The sequence below is a fragment of the Bos indicus genome, chromosome 18, assembly GCF_029378745.1.
Source record: "Bos indicus isolate NIAB-ARS_2022 breed Sahiwal x Tharparkar chromosome 18, NIAB-ARS_B.indTharparkar_mat_pri_1.0, whole genome shotgun sequence".
Classification (NCBI taxonomy): Eukaryota; Metazoa; Chordata; class Mammalia; order Artiodactyla; family Bovidae; genus Bos; species Bos indicus.
The window spans coordinates 59,325,937-59,348,807 of NC_091777.1; the positions used below are offsets into that span (position 1 = coordinate 59,325,937).

The window sequence follows — 22,871 nt, forward strand, 5'->3', positions numbered from 1 at the left end:
TTAACTTATAATAAACCTAGGCACAATGAAAATATTATGCTTAATGTTAATGACTCTTAGACATGTCTATATTAGATTAGCAAACAAACATGAATACTAGATATTTAATATTGAATATTTCCCAGTTCACATGATATTCATTTAGGTTAATTTCTCTTGTATTTAGAATTGTCTGATTTGTAAGCACTTAGTTGTCTTTAGGCCAACTAAATTTGAACTCATTTACAACTTCAGCAATAAAAAAAAAAAACAAAGACACACACTGAGACATACACAAATCCAGACAGATGGACAGATCTTATAGTTTTCCGATTGAGATTTAAAATGTTTGATATGCCCGCTCACCTTTTTTTTTTTTTTTTTTTTTTTTTGCCTTAAAGTTCTAATCTGCCCTAAGCTGAGGTCTCAGGAGAAGTGGGCAATGTATTTCAAGGACATGGAAAAGGTTAACATCAAGCTTTTCCCTAGGAAGGCATTTTAACAAGCTATTTGTTTTTAATTGCATACACAAAAAGAACCGGTTTTGCAGTTTCCAAGAAAAAAAAAAATTTCATTTTAACCAGTTTTCTCCGGAAGTCTAAAGAATATCATTGCCATCCTGTGTCAAAGTCATCTTTCATTTCTGTAGTCATAATTTTATAGCTAAAATATAGACCAAATAGTGCTCAAATTGACTCTGATATCAGGAGCAGATCAGCTGATAAAAATCTTGAATTGTCCCTCTGGTGGGAAGTGAGGTCTTTGTCCTATCAGACGAATTTGAAGGGTTAAGGGAATTTGCAGGAGTGCTGGAATCAAGATTGCCGGGAGAAATATCAATAACCTCAGATATGCAGATGACACCACCCTTATGGCAGAAAGTGAAGAGGAACTCAAAAGTCTCTTGATGAAAGTGAAAGTGGAGAGTGAAAAAGTTGGCTTAAAGCTCAACATTCAGAAAACAAAGATCATGGCATCCCGTCCCATCACTTCATGGGAAATAGATGGGGAAACATTGGAAACAGTGTCAGACTTTGTTTTTTTGGGCTCCAAAATCACTGCAGATGGTGACTGCAGCCATGAAATTAAAAGACGCTTACTCCTTGGAAGGAAAGTTATGACCAACCTAGATAGCATATTCAAAAGCAGAGACATTACTTTGCCAACAAAGATCCATCTAGTCAAGGCTATGGTTTTTCCAGTGGTCCTGTATGGATGTGAGAGTTGGACTGTGAAGAAGGCTGAGCGCCAAAGAATTGATGCTTTTGAACTGTGGTGTTGGAGAAGCCTCTTGAGAGTCCCTTGGACTGCAAGGAGATCCAACCAGTCCATTCTGAAGGAGATCAGCCCTGGGATTTCTTTGGAGGGAATGATGCTAAAGCTGAAACTCCAGTACTTTGGCCACCTCATGCGAAGAGTTGACTCACTGGAAAAGACTCTGATGCTGGGAGGGATTGGGGGCAGGAGGAGAAGGGGATGACAGAGGATGAGATGGCTGGATGGCATCACTGACTCGATGGACGTGAGTCTGAGTGAACTCCGGGAATTGGTGATGGACAGGGAGGCCTGGTGTGCTGGGATTCATGGGGTCGCAAAGAGTCGGACACGACTGAGCGACTGAACTGAACTGAACTGATGTAAGTTAATACTGCTGCTGCTGCTGCTAAGTCGCTTCAGTCGTGTCCGACTCTGTGCAACCCCAGAGACAGCAGCCCACCAGGCTCCCCATCCCTGGGATTCTCCAAGCAAGAACACTGGAGTGGGGTGCCAAAGTTAATACATTGCCATATAAAATTTGGTGTCCTCAACCAATAACTGGGTGATCTAAAAACCAGGAGACAATTCTCTAAACTTATCTGGACCTGCTGAGGCGGAGGATGGGCCCAAGCGGCCCTTCCAGGTCTGCCAAGGCCAGAATGTCCGAAGCACAGAATGGTGCCTGCTTTTCTCAATCTTGCATTTCCGTCAGGGTGCACTGTCGCTGGGCCACTGCAGTGACTACTAAACTTGATCCTTGGATAAGTGGTATGTCAAGACATTTTTCTCCCTAGAAGTGTTAGTATGAAGCAGCCAGCCCATTTTAAGAGTTGTGTGGTTTATATTCTAGCTTGTCATTCCCACACAAATCCAGTTCTTCTTTACTTAAACTGCTTACATTAATTCTAATAGCAGGAATATTCTTGGGTCCAGCCACCACCCCACATCAACCCCCACCCCACCCCCACAACCGCCTCACATCAACCCTCACGCACCCTCAGCCGTGCGGCCACAGCAGGTTTCAGTTCCCTGACCTCTGAATCGCTTCAGCCTCATCCGCAGGAATCCTATTGTTAAGAGACAACCTTCTTCGTTTCAAACGTAATTATCCCACAGAATTTTACGCTTTTACTTTAAAACTGTTACAGTTATTTAAACTAATGAAGAATCTATGGTGCAACCCAAGACGTTTAAAATCCTCTGTGTGCGTGTGAGTTCTTAGTCGCTCAGTCATGCCCGCCTCCTTGGGACGCTACGGACTCTAGCCAGCCATGCTCCTGTCTATCGGGATTCTCCAGGCAAGAACAGAAGTGGATGACCACGTCCTCCTTCAGGGGATCTTCCCAACCCGGCGATGGAACCCAGGTCTCCCGCATTGCAGCCAGATTCTTTTCCAGTCTGAGCCACCAGGAAGCCCTCAGGTACTTCTCAACACTGATAAGATGCCTCGGGAACCGAATGTAGAAGCGTACTGGTGTCCTCTAGGCCCCGCTCGGTCCGGCTGGTCCCCGCTGGGTTCATTTCGGGCCACGTCAGCCCCGCTCGGCTCCGCCCCTCGCAACCCCAGACGCAGGGTGGGGGTCCTATGCCCCGCCGCTCACGATCTAGACGCAAGCCTGTCCTACTTCCGTCCCTCACACGCCCAGAGGCAGGCCAGTGCCGTATGCTCCGCCCCTCGCTGAGGCTTTAGTCTTGATAACAAGGCAGGAGGAGATTTTGGCGTCTCTACACGACGCAGGGTGTAGAGTTTGCTGAGTTTACAGCAAATTCTGAAGCCAGCTATTGGTAGGTGCGGTCGCCCCAGGAATCGTGAGGTAGTTTTATGTTTTATTTTTCTTAACTTGCGCCTGCGGTATCCCCCTCTCCTCCATATCCGTGGTCTTGGGTCACCTCGGACCTCCTTGTTCCCCCACCCGTTCTATCAGAGATAAGAAATCGTTGAAAATGCTTCCAGCTAATAGAGCTTTGATGGAGTTGAGTAGGAGTGGGTTGTCTTCATTAATTAAAATTAATTGGAGAAGGGAGATTGTTCTAGAATTGGGAAGATGATAACAGGAGTGCTGTACATAGTTGTGCGGGATGTAGAGACAGGGTTATTAATAGACTCAGGTCTTGGTGTGCAACATGTTGGCGGATTGAATAAAAGATCTGTAGAGTAGAAGCCTGTTGAGGAATGGTATTCCTGTTAATGGGAGACTTCATATGAGGGCTGTTGCACGCATTGCTTCCAGCAGTTTATCTGCTCAGAGCGGAGGATACTGATTTTACTGTGGTTAGAGTGGCCAGAAGCTTTAGAATCCAAGGGGCTATGAAGGAGGCCCCCCTGTCCTTCAAGAGCTGGAGTATCTTCCATTTAGGTCTAAGTGGGGGAGGACACTGGGCAGTGACATTGGGGCCTCTCTATCTTTGTGACTTCTTCACTGAGCTCAATCCAACCAAATCTCAGGGAGCTAAACTTTGAGATGTCCCCAGTTGCTGGCAGGTTTTCCCCGGAGGACCAGCTTCTTGGTCTCCATACTGAGTGCCCAGTGTCCTCGGAGTTGCAGCTTGTGTGTTTCTGTTGCAATGCCCATGCCCAGTGGTCTCTGCCGTGTAGCCCTGTTGCTCAGCTGTGCATGAAAACTGGTGAAAAATTGGAGAAAGTAGAGGGGAGTGTTGGGGTCTGCAGGAGAGCTGTGGGAAGAAGCAAGTGTGAGCCTCTGGTTGAGCCCCATGCGTGGCAGTGGGTATGTTCCAAGATTAGTGGTGTGACCAAGTTCAAGGTGACTCTGTCCCCCGTAAGACAGGCCAGTGCTTCAGAGTGATTGTCACGGTCCGTGCACAGCTTGAAAAAGGATTTCCAGACATGAGGCCGAAAGGCAGGAGAATAAAGTTTATTAGACTGGATGACAATGTTAGCACAGAAGGTCAGCTCAAGGGAGAGTGGAACACTTTCCCAGGCTTGCAGCCAAGTTTTATAGCCTAAGACAGAGAAAATTCCTACTGGAATGGTAGCATTAGGTGATTGCTTATGATGCTGTTGTTGTTCAGTTGCTCAGTCATGGCCCACACTTTGCAACCCCATGGAGTGCAACAAGCCAGGTTTCCCTGTCCTCCACCATGACCCAGAACTTGCTCAAACTCTTGTCCATTGAGTCAGTCTTGCCATCCAACCATCTCATCCTCTGTTGTCTCCTCCTCCTCCTGCCTTCAGTCTTTCCCAGCATCAGGGTCTTTCCTAATGAGCCAGCTCTTTGCATCAAGTGGCTAAAGTATTGGAGTTTCAGCTTCAGCATCAATCCTTCCAATGAATATTCAGGACTGATTTCCTTTAGGATGGACTGGTTGGATCTTCTTGCGTCCAAGGTACTCTCCAACACACAGTTCAAAAGCATCAATTCCTTGGTGCTTATCTTTCTGTATATTTCAACTCTCACATCTACGTGTGACTACTGGAAAAACTATATCTGTGACTATACTGACCTTTGTCAGCAATATAATGACTCTGCTTTTTAATATTCTGTCTAGGTTTGTATAGCTTTTCTTCAGGTGAGCAGACGTGTTTGAATTTCATGGCTGTGGTCACCATCTACAGTGATTTTGGAGCCAAGAAAATAAAGTCTGTCACTCCACTGTTTCCCCGTTTATTTGCCATGAAGTCATGGGACCTGATGCAGCGAAATCAACAAATGTCTTAAAAAAAACTCAGAAGTGTTTATTAGACGCTGAGTCTGTGGTTCTTTTGTTCTAACCAGTAGGTGCTTGAGCCTTTCTCTTGTGTGTCACTGGGTTCTGGGAGACTTCAGCTTTTCTGTCAACAAGAGGCAGAAGAGAAAGACATATATCACATGGTATCACTTATCTGTGGAATCTAAACAAAGGGTACAAATGAACTTCTCTACAAAACAGGAATAGACGTGCTGACATACAAAACAAGGTATGGTTATCAGGGCGTGAGAGGTGAAGGAATAAATTGGGAGATGTGGATTAACAGACCTTTCACTTCATCTCGCTACTATGCATAAAGTGAATAAGGAATGAGAACCTACTATATACCACAGGGAATTCTACTAAATACTCTGTAATGAGCTATACGGAGGAAAAAACCTTAAAAAGAATGGATATATGTATATGTGTTCTGTTGTTCCCTCGCTCAGTGGTGTCCAGAGTTTACAACCCGATGGACTGCAGCATGCCAGGCTTCCCTGTCCTTCGCTGTCTCCTGGAGTTTGCTCAAATTCATGTCCATTTTGTCAGTGATGCTATCTAACCATCCTGTGTCACCCCCTTCACCTCTTGCCCTCAGTCTTTCCAGATCATTGTCTTTTCCAGTGAGTCCGATATTTGCATCAATTGGCCAAAGTATTGGAGCTTCAGCATCAGCATCAATCCTTCCAGTGAATATTCAGGGTTGATTTACTTTAGGACTGACTGGTTGATCCCCTTGTTGTCCAAGGGACTCTCAAGATTCTTCTCTATCACCACAATCCAAAAGCATCAATTCTTTGGTCAACTTTATGGACGGACTCTCCCATCTCTACCTGTTACTGGAAAAACAACAGCTTTGGCATTAGTAATCTTCGTTGGCAAAGTGATGCCTTTGCTTTAAAATACACTGTCTACTTTTATGATACCTTTCCTTTCAAGGAGCAGGCCGTCTTTTCATTTCCTGACTGCAGCCACCTTCAGCAGTGAGGCCCTGGCCGTTGCCCCCTGGCCGCCTCACCCTGCCACTGTCCCCACACAGGCCTGACTTCTCACCGGCCCCGCGCCCCTGACAGCCGGGCTCCGCTCGGCCCCGCCTCCAGGCCGCTCCGCCTTTTTACTGCGCGTGCGCACAACGTCACACACCCGGAAGCGGAGTGCAGCGAGCAGAGGTCTCAGCGCAAAGTGAGTTTCTCTTTTTCTAGTCAAGTCTTCCTCTCGCAGTTGTCTTCCTTCTGTACCGTGGGTTGAGGGTCGCTGCTGCATCTAAATCTCCGCTTCCGTCCCACCACCCCCAGCAAATTCAGATTTCCCTGTGTGGCGAAGAGGCGCCTCCATTTTGCTTTAAACTCGCTCTGAAGCGGATGCCGGCGTTTGTTCCCTGAGACGTCTCATTTCGCAACTCTTTGCTGCTTAAAACTAATTTCTGATCTCAGTGACTCCTCTGCCCTTCCTGCACCGCGTGAAATTCTCTTGGGCGATGTGGGTTTATTCGCTCTGCGGTCCCCAGGCTCGCGCTGTCGCTCCCAAGAGGCCGCGCCGGCCCCTGCTCCCGGAGAGGCCCGGTTCTCTCCCAGGTCCCGGGATTCTGGAGAGCCCGCCCCGCTCCTGAAACTCCCAGCCGCTCAGCCGTCGCGTCTCATCTGGCCGGTAGTTCTGTCCCTCAGGCATTCGTTTCTTAGACCGTTTCCCCCGACCCCGTGTGGGGAGGTTCCTGGGCCAGCCACGTGACACCCATGGTTCTGTGTCCCAAATAAAACCCGCTGGAATTTGGCTCTTGCGGGAGGGGGCTTCTTATTCAGTTGCCATCCCTGCAAATAGGCCAGGGTGGGTCAGGAGAAGCAGACGGCGACCTCGAGGGAAATAGAAAATTGAAAATATCATGAGGGAAAAGCGATGGCAATGAAGAGGATTGGTGAGGGACTTGCGAAGAGATAGCACATGAAAGAGCCTTGACGGTAACGGTGGGTAAAGAAGAGAAGTTTAGAGAAAAGCAGCATCTCCAGAAAGTTAAAGGTGAGCAACATATGGAGATGGTGGTGTTGAGTGTGAGTCTTTGCGACCCCTGTATCTCCCAGAGTCTGCTCAAATTCATGTCCAGGGATGCTGTGTAACCTATCTGACCCTCTGCCGGCTCCTTCCATAACCTTCAAGGGAGACGGGCTGTAAATCACGTATCCTAAAGAGGGCGACAGGGGAGAGGCAGTTCACACAGAGAGCCGGAAAAGGGGATACAAGAGTTGGAACCTTGATCTACAGACAATATCATGCTGGCAGAGTACTAGTGAACAGAAACAGTGACAGACTTTATTTTCCTGGGCTCCAAAATCACTGTAGATGGTGACTGCAACTATGAAATTAAAAGATGCTTACTCCTTGATAGAAAAACTATGACCAACCTAGACAGCGTATTAAAAAGCAGAGACATTACTTTGTGGACAAAAGTCTATAGTCAAAGCTGTGGTTTTTCCAATAGTTACGTGTGGTTATGAGAGTTGGACCATAAAGAAAGCTGAGCGCCGAAGGGTTGATGGTTTTGAACTGTAGTGTTGGAGAAGACTCTAGAGAGTCCCTTAGACTGCAGGGAGACCAAACGGCTCAATCCTAATGGAAATGTGTCCTGAATATTCATTGGAAGGGCTGATGCTCAAGCTGAAGGTTCAATACTTTCGGCTCCTGATGAGAAGAACTGAGTCACTGGAAAAGACTGTTGCTGGATAAGATTGAAGGTGGGAGGAGAAAGGGCCGGCATCACCGACTGGATGGACATGAGTTTGAGCAAACTCCGGGAGTTGGTGATGGACAGGGAAGCCTGGCATGCTGCAGTCCATGGGGTCCCAGAATCCGACTCGACTGAGCAACTGAACTGAGTGATTGGAGGAGCTGAGAAAGAAAGTGAGCTGAAAGGAAGCATTGCACTTGGAGGTGCCAAAGAGTTGGGAGAAGCGGAGGGCAGACGTGGAGGAAGAAAGGCAGAAATACAGGGAGATTTTGGATTATCAGGGAGGTTGGAGAGAAAGCATCTTTATGGGGAACAGATGGCAGAGAGAGGCCAGATGGGAGTCAGGGAAGAAGTAGAGAAGAGGCCAGGCACAGCAGGAGAACCGAGGAGAAGACAAAGGGAGACAGAGAAAGAAATAGGGAAACAGATAAACCAAATGAAGTGAAAATAAGTAGTGTGCAGGTGGTGGTGCAGACTAAATCCAGAAGAGTGCTGAATCGATTGAATAAAGAATTAAGTCATGATATATTGATTTCTAGCTTTACAATCTAATAAATTTAAATCTTGCTCCTTTGAATTATACAGAGGAGGATGGGAATTGCAATACTTCTGTCTGTAAGGCTTGTGGTTGTTGTAATTATTTGTATTGAAAGATAATATCCATGTGCAGAGTCTGTTGAATTGGGGAGTAAGGCAGTGACTTGACTCACAGAGGTGGGTCACTCGCTTCCCTTTTCCTGGTGTGGAGTAGAGGTTGTGGGAGAGGAGAAGTGGTTAAAGAATTGACAGACTGTTACGGCATGGTACCTTTTCAAGGAACTTTAAACATGTTCTTAGTAATGGCTCTCCTTTTTGCTTTCTCCTTTGTTTACATTTAATTCTTTTTTAGCTTGGGTTAAAGATTAGTTCATTTCAATATCTACTTTGTTGTAAACAAGTATTCACATCTGAAAAGATTTCGTGGTCTCCTGAAATTAGTTCATGTTATTCTTTTGTAAATATGCTGTCTTATCAATTGGTTTTTATTTTTCTCCACTTTGCACCAGAGTTTTTCAATGAAAAAATTTTTAATAAGCCGATTAACTTAGGTTTGCTTCACATTTATTTGAAGCCCATTTCCTGTCTTCTCTTTACATTCTATCTTGGAAACATTTTTTTGGTAACTAGTAAATAATTGTAAACTATTTTGATGAGTACTTAATAAGGATGTCAGTGATCTTTTTCCTTGAATCAGGACCAAATTTAACCAGTTAGTATGATGGTCTGTTTTCCTCTCTTTCATGTGGTCTGGTGACTAGTGAGCTATGAGTTCATCTGATATTTACTCAGGCCCAGAAGCTGAGCAAAAGTGACTCCTGAAATGATTGGCCAAATTGGGTGTGTGACTGTGTGTGGCAGTTTTTCTTGGAGGGAGTTCCCACTTGTTATTAGAATTTGAAATGAATCCCAGTTTTCCACAATGCAAAGGACAACTGTAGGATGGAGATGGGAGCATAGGCTCAGAGTCAGAGAGAATCATGAGCTGTCTTCTGTGAATAAAGGTCGATGTGAAGGGAGGCCTCCCACCTCCACTGGCTTCCCGGTGTCCTCAGAGCAGCATCTTGACTCCTCAGGTGGCTCCACAGCCCTTTGTCATCCTCAGGTCGCTGCCAGGGTCTCCAGCCTCATCCTGGGAGCTGACCCTGTTCTCATGGTCAGTCTGTCCTGGTCACATTTATGTAGTCCTTGTTCATAGACACCAAAACCTTCTCTGTCTCGGATCTTAGGTTTTTCTCCTACCTTTGGTCATTAAATTGTGACCGTGGCTCTTTCTCTTTCTGTTCCTTCAGCTCTAGACTAGCGAGGTCTCCGCATCTCCTTCTGATATTCACTGTCAAGTTAGCCATGTTTACTGCCTCTGTATCACCTTCATCAAGCATGCCCTTCTCCTTTAATTATTTGGAGTGGTTCCTGTTTTCCCTTCATGGAGGGTGCACCGTGTTTCTGTTCCTCCCAGGATGCTTTCAGCATTTCACTCTCGGGGTGAGGACTAGGACTGTGCAATGGGCACTAGGACTGTGCAATGGGCACACACTTCTTATTCTAGCTCCACCTTACTGTAGCAGGAGTCAAAATAAAGTCAAAATAAAGAAATTCCCTGAATTTCTCCTTTGGTCTCTTAATTAATGCAGTTGATTAAAGAGTCCAGGTTCCAGGTCAGTAACATACACACAAGCGAACACACACGTATATAATGACATATTGTGCACCCATAAAAATTACGATTTTTGTCACTTGGGACAATTGGATGAATGTAGAAAACATTGTGCTAAGTGAATTAAGACAGACAGGAAAAGCCTGATTCAATATGTGCTTCCATTATGTGGAATGTGAAAAAGTGAAAATCACTAGTAGCAGAGTGATTTTCTAGTTGGATGGTGGTTATCTGGGGCTGGGAGGTTGGCAAGATGGGGAGATGTTGGTCAAAAGGTACAGATTTGAGTTGTAAAATGAGTGTGTCCTGGGGAGGTATGTGCAGCATGCTGACCGTAGTTAATCCTGTGTTACTGGAAATTTGACAGGAGAATAAATCGTCGGTGTTGTCACCACACACAAACCATGGGAATTTGGAGGTGATGGATGTGCTGGTTAGTGGTCTGTGATAAATATTTCAAAGTGTATACATGTGTCACATGGTCACAACGTGCATGGAATGTATACACAACACCTTCTTGATAGGCCGTTCTATGTCAGTAAAGCTGGTAAAGAAGAAAGTGGCATGTAGGCTGGACTTGAATCCTTGAGTGGCGTTCAACCCAGGCTTCACATGAGATCATGAGGCATTTTGCCTGGGCATGTTTTGTCCCCTCTCCCCATCAGATACGCTCCTCAGGTTCTCCGCGGATGTTTCCAATCTACATTGAGCCCAGGGCTCTTAGCCTCCACTTCTGAGACTGAGATCAGGCCCTGGGGGAGGGGAGGGCGCTCTGCTCTGAGTGGGGCTGGACCAGGGCCTGCTGTGTGACCTGAGGGGATTGTGGGGTCAGCGGAGGTACCCCCTGCTGCTGTGTACTTGAGGCCTCACCAGGAGGGGAGTGTGATCCGAGGGAAAGTGTGGGAAAGTCCTGTGTTGGACTCTGTGCGGGAGTTGACGGTCCTGAGTCCTCCTGAGACAATGGGCACAGAGGACTGTCTGTTCCTCATGGAGAGGGCTTCCCTGTGTGTGGGGTTGGGGCTCAGGAAGGGAGTGTGTTGACTCTAAACATTAAACACCATGTTTTCCACCTTTTTGATACGCCTTGAAGATTCGTGTTACCTGAGGGTGAAGCCCAGAAGAGGAGGAAGATGAAAGAAAACAAGTCAGGCATGACTCTTTCTCAGGTAAGGTCATATTCTCAGTTGATTCTCAATCTGTCCCTCCTGAAATACCTGTCTTTGGACTGGCTAATCTTCTCTGACTCTGAAGTGTCCTGTCTGACTCCTGTACATGCACACTCACCCGGGCCTTCTCTCAGGGCCAGTTGTCTCCACTTAGATCCCATCTCCCCATGACCCGGTGACCTGGCCCTTGTGAGGAGGATCCCTTGGCCACTGTTCTGGGAAGGACTTCTCACCCACCGATTGGAGAGAGGGTCTCAGTGCTGTTGGGCAGCAGGGATTGCTTAGGGCCCATCCGGATGCCCTGTCTGCTCTCTGTCAACCAGGGTAAAGAAGCTGCACATAGATGTGAGGTACTAACATCCACAGTACATGCTGAAATCTGGAAAAGAGGCCAAGGAGGGGGAATCAGTCCTGACTTTTTATAGTACATTTAAAACTAAATTAGGACCTCCTTGAAAATTTTAAGTGTTTGGGAGTGAAATGGAAAGTTCAGAAACAGACCTAAGTGCTAGAGAGTGTTTTTAAACTATGAAATGTAGTTTGCTGATTATTTATTCTTCCTTTTTGGCTGCACGATGCAGCTTGCAGGGTCTTAGTTCCTTGAAGAGGCATTGAACCTGAAACCCTGTGGTGGAAGTGCGAGCTCTTAAACCCTGGACTGATAGGGAATTCCTCCAACTTTCCTAATCTTGATGGCATGCTCATGGAATAAAAAGATAAACTTTGGATTTTGTTAATAACTACATACATATCACTAACAATAATATCATATTATTATATTTAAATATACTTTTCTGCTATATTGGCTTTTCATTGCTTCAGTGGCTTTTATCTAGTTCTGGTGTGTGGTGGCCACTCTCTAGTTGTGGTGTGTGGGCCCCTCATTGTGGTGGCTTCTCTCATCTTGCAGCACATGCTCTAGAGCGCACTGGCTTCAGTAGTTTCACCTACTGGACCCTAGAGCTCTGGCTCAGAAATTGAGGCTCACAGGCTTATTTGCCCCTTGGCATGTGGGATGTTACTGGTCCAGATATCAAACCCGGGTCTCTTGCACTGGCCAGTGGATTCTTCACCACAGAGCCACCATGGAAGCCCTCATGTTATTTGTAAATACAGGTATTTTTATTCTGATTAGAATAAATCTTCTGTATATTATTTCCTCCTTGTTTTTCATTTTTTTGAAGTAGTATAAGATAATGTTGAGGATTTCCCTGGTGGTACAGTGGATAACAATGTGCCTGCCAATGTACGGTGCACGGGTCCCATCCCGTGTCCAGGAAGATGCCTTAGAGCAACTATGGTCATGTGCCACAACTACTGAGTGTGAGCTCTGGAGCCCGGGAACCATAACTACTGAAACCCACACACTTTAGACCCTGTGCTCCAAAACATGAGACGCCCATGCACTGCAGCTGCAAGTACTGAAAGCCTCCTCACAGCAACAAAGGCCCAGCAAAACCAAAATAATTAACTTTTAAAAAAGACATAGAATGTGGACAAATTACAGAAGTACAATTGATTCATTTTTAATGTCCCAAAGATGCTGAAATACACATGAATAAAAGAAAATGAGAGTGTCATCCCAGAATGTGTCAAAAGGCATCACCTTGGAGTAGGAAATGGCCACTCTGTCCAGTATTCTTGCCTGAAAATCCCATGAACAGAGGAGCATGGTGGGCTACCATGAGGTCGAAAAGATCTGACCCGACTGAGCAACTAAGCAACAACAACCTCCACACACAGCAGAGTGAGCTCTGAAAAACAAATCTAAACCTCTGATTTACCTCCTGCAGATTCTTTGGTGACTTCTAGTTACTTTTGGAATAAAGTCCTAAATCCAAAGACCTTGTAGAAAGCAGCCTCTACCTGGCATCACCCCTCTTCATTCCCTGTGTCCCAGATAGACTGGCTGACTTTCTGTTCACTAAATACCTTCCTGCCTCAGAGCCAGTACTCAGGCTGTTCTCTCTGCTTGCAACACTCTTTCCCACCTTGCCAATCCTAACTGTTTCCTCCTCATGGAGACCTTGTGTGATTTCTTGATGTATGTCAAGACTTTCCAATAAATCTGTTAGCACCAGGCCTGTTTCAGAGCACATGTTGCAATAGTAACTTTAAAATTATGGATGTAATTGGGTGGCTGGCTGCTAGACTGTAAGCTCCATTATGTTCACTGCTGTACTCCCAGTTTGGGGCCCATGTTGACATTCAGTAAATTTGGATTGAAAGGAAAAATAGACAGGTCTTCCTTGTTTCAACCAGTTGTGTGTTTACATTTGCATATGTGAGTGCATGGATCTGTAATTCCATGGTTTTATTACAGAACATCATCTCATAAACATGTTTTATGCTTTGTAGCAGTTGAAATTGTATCTGAAGTGTTTTCCATTCCCTTAAGTTTTTTTTACCTCATTACGTGAATGATGGAAACAGTAGTAAGAATATTGACATCGTATGGTTGGTGGGAAGAGCGGGTGACCCTGTACAGTGACCATTTATCCTATAGTCGTGTCCGACTCTTTGTGACCCAATGGGCCATACATAACCCTTCAGGCTTCTCTATCCCTGGAATTCTCCAGGCAAGAATATGGGAGTGGGTTGCCATGCCCTCCTCCAGGGGGATCTTCCCCCCGGAGATATCAACACCCTGTACCCTGCATTGCAGGCGGATTCTTTACCACTGAGCCTTAGGGCAACCCAGATACCTACATATGATACTGCATGTTATAGTGTTCCCTGTGCATTCAGAAGGAGGTAGATAGTAAATTAATTTGTGAATATTTTTCTGTCCATCTATCATGTCTGTCTTTCCATGGCTGACAAAAGATCTGGGATTCTACACCTCCATTGCACTTCAGCTTTCTTGAACTTGTTTCAGGTATTCTCAGGGAACTCTCTCTGGATGCAGTTTGCTGCTCTGGTACTTAACTCACTGATTCCTTAGATTCAGTCGTCAGTCACAACCACCTGACCTCAGGTGCTGTTGCCTCATTTCTTAACTGTTTGATCTGAGCGAATTCTTAGAATGACAGAATTTTCGCTCCAGTAAGATGGACACAGATCTTTCTCTAACGTACTGTCATGTTGATGATAAGTTCATCTGTGTAAAATCTTTAGAGTAATGCTTAGTGTGTAGGAAGTGCTGAAACACTGTCATCAGTGTGATGACATCATAATCATCGCAGTGTGTGTTCTTTGAAAGCCGCTGTGGACTTTGTGTCTCTGAAGACACCGGTCTTGCTGTAACTCATCTAGATAGTGAATGTCACTTAGTTTGTAGAGTGTAACACTTCTGCATAGACAACTCACGGATTGAATTTTATCTGTATATTCTTCATGTATTGTCCACACAAGTGACAAATTCATATTGATTGGAAGATGTCATAGTCTTATGAATCAACAGGAAATTAGAGAGCCACAGTTTGTCCAAATAGCTTTTAATGGATCTATCAGAATGTTACATTACCTGAATTGATCCTTACCCCTCTCACCTTTTCTCATTTTGTGTGAAAATAAGAATCCTCCTGAGTGCCTGTTAGTGAAATATGCTTTCATTTCAGACACAGTTGACCGTTGAGGATGTGGACATCAAGTTCACTCCAGAGGAGTGGGAATGCCTGGACCCTGCTCAGAGGGCCTTGTACTGGGATGTGATGGAGGAGACCTACAGGAACCTGCTGTCTGTGGGTGAGGATCGCTTCCCTGTGAAGTTGGAATTTGGTTTGGGGGTATCTCTGTGTTTTCCCTCTGTGTCTCTTGGCAGCCCGTGTTTTGCTTGACTGAGTTCATAGTCTTGTTGATTCAGACTTGAAAAAACTTTGTGACTGGCATGAGGTGTTTAAGCTCGTCCTTTCTTCAGGTGATCTGCACACTGTGTGATACACAAGTTTCTCCACAGCTTGAGTATTTATAAAGCTGATTTCCAACTTTGAAATATCGAATTCCCTGTTTTCTACCCCTGTGTTCTTAGTTCAGTAGTTCTTGGAAAGGAACTAAATACATGGATGCCTGTGTGCTCAGTTGGTACAGTCGTGCTTGACTCTTTGCGACCCAGTGGACCGTAGCCCTCCAGGCTCCTCTGTCCATGGTATTCTCCTGGCAAGAATACTGGAGTAGGTTCCCATGCCCTAATCCAGGGGGATCTTCACTCTCAGGGGTCTAACCCACGTCTCCTGCGTGGCAGGTGGATACTTTACCTTTGAGCCCTGTGGAAGCCCAGTTATCTGTATTATACTGTATATTATACTGTTTCCTGTGCATTCAGAAGGACGCTGATAGTAAGTTAATTTGTGAATATTTTTCTGTCTGTCTATATTGTCCATCACTTCTTGGCTGACAAAAGAGGTGGGATTCTACACCTGGCAATGCAGGAGGCACAGGGTCTAGGTCCTCTCTAAAGCAGACCTCTGAGCTTGCTTCTAACCTGGCTGGACACTGCCCTGACTGTGAGTGCCCTGACTGCCTGCTGTGAGTGCAAGGCTTGCAGCACCAGAGATGAGACAGGGGACAAATCTTGAGATTGTCGAGGCCTTGGAGGGGCCCTGGCCTACTCATCCCCAGGTTTAGCAACATTATAGGTTTTGTAAGACAAACAAATACCATTAACAGAAAAACAGAGGTGCTGTTTGCTCACAGATTGCTGATGATAACAGATAGCATCCTGGGATTATAAGGGGGAACCCCAAACTGCAATCTTTGAAGTCTCACCCAGGACTGTAATATGCTGCCTGGGACTTTTTCCCCACTGGGTCTCCAGATGGCCTGTGTCCCAGGACTTCCCAGTGCTGTTTGAGTCTGGATGTTGGTCAGAACCCAATTTGGTGATGTATCTTCTGCTCTTTCTACTTCTCTTTGCTTTTATTGTTAGCATATTGAAAGTCAGCTTGATAATTCTATAAGTATGTGTATTATTTATTTGTACAGAACAAGTCACTAATTTTGGTAACAAATCTTTGAACCTGAGACAAAAGTGACAACTTTTGGCAAAACTTTAATTGGCCCTGTGAGCAGTATTTGTGAGACAGAATGCCACTTTGTAGGAAAAAGGAGATTAAGGTTGATGAAGTTTTTATTCCCTAATGTGAAGGTTCGCCTTACTACTAGTTAGCTCATACATGGGAGGGACGTCTACACTGGATGGTGCGAGAATTGGAACCTTAAATAAAGAGAGCTGTACCCTTAGAAGTTACTAAATGTTTGTGACTATTGCCCATTGAGAAAGGATAAGAATCTGCCCTACTGGATGAATCCTCCTCTCCTATCATAAGGTACATAAAATGAAAGTGAAAGTCGCTCAGTCCTGTTGGACTCTTTGCAACCCCATGGAATATAGAGTCCATGGAATTCTGCAGGCCAGAATATTGGAGTGGGTAACCTTTCCCTTCTTCAGGGGATCTTCCTGGGTTGGGAAGGGGAAACCCAGGTCTCCCCTTCATTGCAGGAGGATTCTTTACCAGCTGAGCCACCAGTGAAGTAATGTGAGGTACATAAAGGTAAATTAAAATTGTTGAAAAGAAGTTACACCTGGAAACAGAATTGTGCAATTGGTGAGGATGATTGTCCATGTTACAATTTCAAATTATATTTCAGTTGATCAGCTCCTCAATTTTTAAGTGGGCTCTCTCTTGAGCTGACCCACAGCTTTAACAGTGTCCACCACTGCCCTTTCTGTCTCTGTTAACAATCTTTGTCCTGTTGTGGCCTTTCACCCCTCTCAATCCCTCTGTCTCCCTCTCCATCAGCTAGTCCCCTGATGAAGCTAACTTCCCCTGTCTCTCAGTGGGGGCGGGGGTGGGGGGTGGGCAGCTTCCCCCACTGCTGTCCCCACTCTGGCAAATTTCTTTACCCCTTCAGATTGTTCTGATCAAGTGAAGACCCACATCTACCCAGAGGGACAATCCAAGATTTTCATCATCCATGTGTCCCTGTTACCACAGTCAATTTGAGAACTATTTGATCTGTATTTTAGATATAAAACTGTGACTATAGAAAGGGATGATAGCGTTTTTGACACAGGGATTGCTGTGATATTCTTTAGAGTCTGGAGAATACTGGTTAAAATGATTTTTCTTTTTTCTTTGAGAGTACAAAACAATTTCTTTTTGCATATGGAATAAAAACAGCTAGCTTCTTAAAAAGCCCTGCCTACAGAAAAGCTTGAAGTTAACCTTTACCAGGGATCCGAGATGACTAGTGGTAAAGAAGCTGCCTGCCAGTGTGTGAGACACAGGAGATGTGGGTTCAATCCCTGGCTAGGGAAGATCCCCTGGAGGAGGCAATTGCAATCAACTCCAGTAGCGTCAGAGAGACGTTTTAAATCTGTCTGGATTTATGTATGTCTCAGTGTGTGTCTTTGATTTTGGATAATATTGCTGAGGTTTATTTGTAAATGAGCTCTTACTCAATTGGCTTTACAAGAAAGTCAGCACTTGGCTTACCGTTGTTGGCTCAATGGTAAAGCATCCACCTACCAGTGCAGAAGATGGGTTCGATCCCTGGTCTGGGAAGATTGCACATGCTACAGAGCAACTAAGCCTGTGCAGCGCTACTACTGAACCCCTGGTGCTCTAGTGCTTGTGGTCCACAAGAGGAGTAACTACAATGAGAAGCTTATGCACCACAACTAGAGAGAGTAGTCCCCGCTCGACACAAGGAGAGAAAGATGGAGCAGCAACAATGATCCATTGAAGCCAAAAATAATAAATAAATTAAAAAAAAACAGTAAGTGCGTACAAATCAGGTTCATGTGAACTGAGAAATATTCGATATTAAATATGTAGTATTAATGTTTGCTCATCTAATAAAGACATATCTTGAGTCATCCACATTGTGTAGTACTTCTATTGTATTACACTGAGAGATTTTGGACTATTGATGACTATTCTGAGATGCTGTCTAGTTTTTAGAAGCTATCACTGGTATTTTTGTTCACTAATCTAGAAAATGCTAATAGAAAGCACAGTTCATAGTTGCTTAAGGAAAGTAAGATGGGTGTTTTCAGTAAAAAAGGTATGAGAAATGAAATTGAGTTTGGATGCTCATAGCAGTGAGCGGAAGCTGGAAGCAATGTTTTTGTTTCTCACACCGAGAGTCCTGATCATTGGACCACAGCAGCCAACAGTTAGGGCTAAGGTCCCTAGTCTTGCCTGCCTGGTCAAGAAAGAATTCAGATGAAGAGGCACAAGGTAAAGAGTAAAGGAAAAAGTTTATTGAAAGGAAAAGTACATGCAGAAAGACACATGGGCTAGCTCAGAGAGAGAGCCCCACCTTTGGGAAGTGTCAATTCTTTAGAAAGGTACAGTTTTCCAGGTCTTCGTGTGCCCTCAGGCCAGTCACCTTCCTTTGTCCCCTCTGGTTAATTTGTCTCAGCACTCTCCCCTGGGGTGCAGACGCATACCCTAGCCAAGATGAATCTCAGAGTGAAGGCTTCTGGGAGGACCAAGACTCATTATGGCCTGGAATTATCCTCTGACTTGACCTCAACGAACTTTTGTCAGATGTGTAGTGTCTCCCTTAATAGAAAGGGTTTTTTCCTTCCTTTGTCCTTGCCATGATTATTCCCTTGAGGTAAGAGACAAAGACTGGCCATTTACCCTGTTTTTGTTATAGATTCCTATAGATTCCTCAACTGGAGGCCAGCTATGTCTTATCTCAGCAAGTACAGAGATGAAGAGACTAATTGTAGATATTCAACCTGTAGCCCATCTGTCTCCTATGTGAAAATTATATTTTATTAGGGAAAAACAAATTAAGTCTGGTTTACAAGTGGCTCTTTATAAATGAAAAAAGTCATTTAAGGAAAAAAAGAGTGAGAGGTTTATGGAAATTGGATTCCAAAGACAGAAGTCCCAAAGGGTAGGTCTTTATATGATCTTTACAGTGTGTCATTTGACTCCTGTTAATGTTGTTGCTTCACTTTGGGGAGCATGTAATGAAGTGTTTCAAAGGGGTCTGTTTCCTCTTTGTCCCCCTTCTGTGCTGGATTCCATGGGATGTCCACTTTTGGTCCATGTAGAGCAACGATAACACCTCCAGAGCCATAATCCTTGGAGCCAGCCTGGTTCTCTTCCTATTTGCTGCACGTGGGAGACCTCATTGGAAGAAGGGGAAAGACTGGCAGCTCTTCAATTGCATTTGGTGTCTCAGATCCTACACAGAGCTGCCTTCAACCTGTCTTCCTGTTCGGAGCCCTCAGCTAGTCCTATTGTTACTGCATTTACTAAAACCTTCAGGGGTGTAAGTAACAGGAATGTGGTTTGGATCTTCTGTGATTCTAACTCAGGAAACCTGTAAGGACAGTGGACATTGAGGTCTTGTCTTGGATCCCCAGTGATGCATATATGAATCAGGCTGCATGTTCCCTCCTTGCTCATACGGTACAAAATGACCCGTGCTCATCCACTGAACCACATTTTCAGGACACGACCTGAATTGAAATGTTGGGGGTGGTACCTCGGAAACCATTTCTAGGTGAGATGGCTGAGTAAGGCTGTTAGTTACACAGATCAGTTCTTGTGTCTCACTTGACCTTATCTTTTTAAACTCCTGGAGTTTGTTGTAACCTTTTGTAATCTGCTTTGCCCAAGTGGGCCCTGGTGGTTAAGAACATATATGAATCTGTAGGTCTGGGTTTCAGTCTTGCTTTGCTCATTCCTTTCATGTACCATGGGTTGTGTACATGAACCCTGTGTATCCACTATCTTTATTTGAAAAATTGAGTTAATTCATGCTTTTAGTTATTATAGAATTTTGACTGTTTTACTGAAAAGGTCAGAAGTTACTTTTTTTTTCCTGAACCATGTGGCAGATGTGATCATAGTTCTCCATTCAGGGATGGAATCTGTAACCCTACAGTGTAATCATGTAATGCTATCCACTGGACCATCAGGAAATTTGCCTCAAAGGTTACTTTTACATAAAATGTCTATTTACTTCATGTCATGGTTATTGTAGTATGTCTCTTTGTCTGCATTACATACTGCATATTGTTAGTTTATATTTCCTTTCCAAGAGTTTGCCTCTGACTCTAGTTAATAAGTTTTCAAATAATATTCCTTTTTTTTATAGCAGGTTCTTTACCTCTGAGCCATAAGGAAGTCCCCAAAGCTTGTTCTTTTACATGTATCTTGGAGCTCATGAACCGAGTAAGTTAAGGATTCTGTATAGATAGGCAATTGCTGTATTGAATGGTTGTTATTTAAGTAAAGAATGTTTCATTTTTTTAATTTTTTGTCATTAGAAGATGATGGTCTTTATGTTTTACACAGTATAACTGACATGAACCCCTTCTTGTTATAAAAAGTCTATATGTCTGTTTGCTTATAGATTTATAGGAGGTATTTAGAAAAGTGTTCTTTCTTTTGTTTTTAAAATTATTTTAGGGAATTCCCTGACAGTCCAGTGGACAGGATTCGGCATTTTCACTGCAGAGATCCTGGGTTTAATCCATGGTCAGGGAAGTAAGATGTCATGAGCCTTGTGATGGGGAGTGGGGGTGGGGGGTGGAGCTGTTTTAACAGATTCTTTATTTTCACTATGCAGTGCTTGTTGAACAGTCGTCAACTGCCATTTATGTTTTACAATATTCGTTAGAATGCTTCCTTTGGATTATTTACCATTACAGGGTACTGCCTTTTTGATCCTTGCTTGGTCAGTCCCTCAGTCCTGTCTGACTCCTTGTGATATGGAGTGTAGCCTGCCAATCTCCTTGTCCATGGAATTTTTAGTGTTTTTTCTCCTCAATTATGAGACAGAAGCGTGTTTACTGCCAAGTAGAATGAGCTTTGAGGTCATGGTGGGAAAATACCTTTTTCTTTGAGACTTGACATGAGTTTGCGTAAAATGAATATTTTCCTGATTGCATCTTTGAAACTTGGCTATGCTAAAATTAATTTGAATTATGCGTGATGACTTTTTTTGTTAACAAGTTCTATTTCTTTGTAAATGTTGCTTATATTTCTAAGTTCATCATCGGAAAGTTTCTTAATTCAGTTCAGGATGGGTATGACTTTTGGTATAATATGTGTTCAATATGAAAGAATTTATTAATGAATTGTAATTAATAGGATACCTATGTTCTTTATATCTTGTAGATGTGTCTCATATACATATGACCAAGAAATTACAAGCAAAAGGAAACAGTGGAAAAGGAAAAAATTTTCAAACAGTGATGTTTGGAAGAGCTGAAACCCATGAAATCAAAGATTTTTTCCTCAGGAAGATAGAGAAAACTGTGCATGGTTTTGAGTATCTGTGGACAGATGATGAAAGAAGTGACAATGGAATATCTATATCCCATAACAAAAATCTCACTGATGGAAAAGATCATCAGAGTAGAAATGATGCAGCAGATAAGCCTGTTGAAAGGCTCAGATCAAGCTTTCATGATGAATTGCAAATGCTTCAGTCTGAAGGGACAATTTTTGAATGTAGTCGAGTTGTGAAGAATATCAACAGTAGCACCTCAGTTTTGCCAATTCAGAGAACTTGTAGTGTCCGCAAAGGCATTTCTTATAATGAGAATCCTGTTGTGCATCCCTCAGAACAGGCCCCAGACCGGGAAGCATACAAGAAAAAATCTGACAAAACTCGTGATTGTGGCTTAACCTTTCTTCAGCACTCAGAACTCACTAGACATCAAAGAATCCTTACAGGAAGAAAACCATATAAAGCTGACATAGGTGGCAAGGCCTTTAATGATAATGAGAGCCTTGCAGTTCATCGGAGAAATCATACTGGAGAGAAACCGTATAAATGTGATGTATGTGGCCACAGCTTTAAACAGAAGACAGCCCTTCAAATTCATTTGAGAGTACATACTGGAGAGAGACCATATAAATGTGATGTATGTGGCCATTCCTTTAAGCACAAGACACACCTTCAAAATCATGGGAGAACTCATACTGGAGAGAAGCCATATAAATGTGATGTGTGTGGAAAGGCCTTTACTCGCAAAGAAAGCTGTGCACTTCATCAGATCCTTCATACTGGAGAGAAACCATATAAATGTGATGTATGTGGCCGTGGCTATACTCGAAAGTCACAACTTAGAATTCATCGAAGAGTTCATACTGGAGAGAAGCCATATACATGTGATGTGTGTGGAAAGACCTTTTCTCGAAAGGAAGGCTGTGCACTTCATCAGATCCTTCATACTGGAGAGAAACCATATAAATGTGATGTGTGTGGCCGTGGCTATATTCGAAAGTCACAACTTGGAATTCATCAGAGAATTCATACTGGAGAGAAACCATATAAATGTGATGTCTGTGGAAAGGCTTTTACTCGTAAAGAAAGCCATGTACTTCATCAGATCCTTCATACTGGAGAAAAACCATATAAATGTGATGTGTGTGGACAGGCGTTTACTCGCAAAGAAAGCCATGCACTTCATAAGATCCTTCATACTGGAGAGAAACCATATAAATGTGATGTATGTGGCCGTGGCTATACTCGAAGCACACAACTTGCAATTCATTGGAGACTTCATACTGGAGAGAAACCATATCAATGTGATGTATGTGGCCATGGCTATCCTCGAAAGTCACAACTTGTCATTCATCAGAGAATTCATATAAGAGAGAGTCCTTATAAATGTAATGTATGTGGCTGTGGCTTTACTGGAAAGAGACAACTTAGAATTCATCGGAGAACTCATACTGTAGTGAAATCTTACAAATGTAACAATTGTGGTAAACGTTTTTTTGCACTGTTTTCCTTAAATAAACATCAAGCAGTTCAAACAGATGAGAAAGCATGTAAATGTAATTTGTGTGGCAAAATGTTCAGTTCCAGGTGTTATTTAGCAGTTCACCAGAGAACTCATACTGGAGAAAAACCATATAAATGTGATGTGTGTGGAAAGGCCTTT

General features: G+C 43.8%; 2 protein-coding genes across 2 annotated transcripts in view; both read left to right on the plus strand.

The window, feature by feature from the left end:
- The window catches only part of LOC109571940 (zinc finger protein 665-like), a 348,725-nt gene that overhangs the window by 150,453 nt on the left and 175,401 nt on the right, over nucleotides 1-22,871 (plus strand). The gene's annotated exons all lie outside the window — the stretch shown is intronic.
- Nucleotides 2,679-22,743, plus strand: LOC109571813 (uncharacterized). Its single transcript, XM_070770239.1, has 6 exons — nucleotides 2,679-2,892; nucleotides 5,997-6,105; nucleotides 10,927-11,002; nucleotides 14,563-14,689; nucleotides 20,069-20,145; nucleotides 21,094-22,743. The coding sequence occupies exons 1-6, from the start codon at nucleotides 2,679-2,681 to the stop codon at nucleotides 21,112-21,114; spliced, it is 624 nt and encodes a 207-aa protein (XP_070626340.1). The 3' UTR covers nucleotides 21,115-22,743.